Source organism: Buceros rhinoceros, unplaced genomic scaffold (assembly GCF_000710305.1).
Source record: "Buceros rhinoceros silvestris isolate BGI_N320 unplaced genomic scaffold, ASM71030v1 scaffold19618, whole genome shotgun sequence".
In the NCBI taxonomy this organism is placed as follows: Eukaryota; Metazoa; Chordata; class Aves; order Bucerotiformes; family Bucerotidae; genus Buceros; species Buceros rhinoceros.
In genome coordinates, this window is record NW_010427719.1 from 7,940 (window position 1) to 9,754 (window position 1,815).

At 47.9% G+C, this 1,815-nt stretch overlaps 1 protein-coding gene across 1 annotated transcript; it reads right to left on the minus strand.

Moving 5' to 3' along the window:
- Nucleotides 1-214: 214 nt before the first annotated feature.
- Nucleotides 215-1,199, minus strand: LOC104498624 (ATP synthase subunit f, mitochondrial-like; the record flags this gene model as incomplete). The annotated part of the gene is made up of 2 exons (XM_010142026.1): nt 215-243; nt 1,083-1,199. Coding segments are annotated over 2 exons (146 nt in total), but the record flags the coding sequence as incomplete, so codon positions are not given.
- Between the last annotated feature and the right edge of the window lie 616 nt (nt 1,200-1,815).

The following is a 1,815-nucleotide window of genomic DNA, read 5'->3' on the forward strand; positions in this document are numbered from 1 at the left end:
CTGACCTTGTCCTTGAGGGGTGAAACACTAAGAAGGCAAACTCACTTGCACAGGACAATAAGGAGTGTCAGCTCAGTAACGGCAAAGTGTCCGCACTTTATTATTGGTCGAAAAGTACAGATTTTAGTAGGAATAATTCCGATGTCTTCTGTCAGGGTCACTGTTCGGTAGCCGAGTCTGTTCCACAGCTGCACCTTCGCTCTGAAGTTCAGCTTCAGTGGTACTTCCTGTGGCGGTCATGCTCTGTATCGAAGGAAAGCATGTTAATTTTACTGCAGACACAAGAAAAAAGCACCACACCTGGAGTTACAGGAAAGCACGCGGAAAAAAATCTGAGTATGTAGTTTCTGAGGACTGTCAGGTCAGACAGAATCACAGAATCGCTTGGGTTGGAAAAGACCTTTAAGGTCCTCAAGTCCCCCCGTTCCCCAGCACTGCCAGGTCCCCACTGCCCCCTGTCCCTCAGCAGCACCTGCACACGGCTGGGAAACCCCTCCAGGGATGGGGACTCCACCACTGCCCTGGGCAGCCTGGGACACGCCTGCACAACCCCAACGGGGAAGAATTGTTTCCTGATATCCAGCCTAATCCTCCCCTGGAACAATTGGAAGCTAGTTCTTGTCATCCTGTTGCTTGTTCCCGGGGAGCAGCGAACGCTCCCCCTGCACAACCCCAACGGGGAAGAATTGTTTCCTGATATCCAGCCTAATCCTCCCCTGGAACAATTGGAAGCTAGTTCTTGTCATCCTGTTGCTTGTTCCCGGGGAGCAGAGACTGACCCCCCTCCCCCCACCCACTCCACCCTCCTTCAGGGAGTTGTCAGAGCCAGAAGGTCTCCCCTGAGCCTCCTCCTTTTCTCCAGGCTAAAAGACTGAAGCTTTCTTCAACACCAAGAAACTACTGGCAGCATTCAAGTTCTCTCTGGCTATGTGTGCACGCCCCCCGTCTCAGGTTCCAGCAGCAATGGTTAGCAATGGTAGCCCTTCATTTTATTTCTAAAAGTAACAGCAGATTGTTTTTGTTGCCCCAAGCAATCTCCCAGGCCGCAGCACACCCCCTCGGGCCATCCTGCTTTTACTTACTCAGGTGACTGTAGCTCCAGATGTAGCTGACAACCACGTAACCTGCGAGCACCATGGAGACACCACCAATGCCCCCCTTCTTGACATCGATATATTTATGGAAGTATCTGTTGTAACCTGTGCAGGAGACAAGTTTTCATGGCAGCCAGATGAGTTGCGTGTTTTGCTGTGTCAGAAAGAGGCAGCCCCGTTTCACAGCACTTCAGGAACTTCTTTCTTCTGAGGGTCTCAGAAACAAGCCTGAGAGAAGGTGGCTTGTGCATTAGTCAAGCAAGGGGAACATAAGTTAATAGTACTAAGCCTTAAAAGAAGTGGGAGGAAAAAAAACATTTATCATTTTTCCCTGAACGTTATTGTGACTTTCATGAGCTCAAGCTACTTTGGAATTACCAAATTTTTTCATACTAGTGTATATATATTATATAGACACTTTCATTTGATATTTTGTGTTTAAATCTACCTGAATGTCACATCTGGGTCTATAGCAAATGGCATCAGTCAAAACTTCTGCCACGCGATCTCTAAAAGCCCTGTGTCCGTCCTTATCGCCTTTAAGGATCAATTACCTTTTTAAAACTGTATTTATGTGTGGTGTTGGGAAACCTGAAGACTCTCAAATAGCTTCAGGAGTAAGGTCACCATTCTTCCTCTTTATGTGATACTGAAAACAAACCTCTGGCGGATAAAGCCCGTGCAAGAAACTAATTCACAGACAGGAGAGCAGGACGCTGCG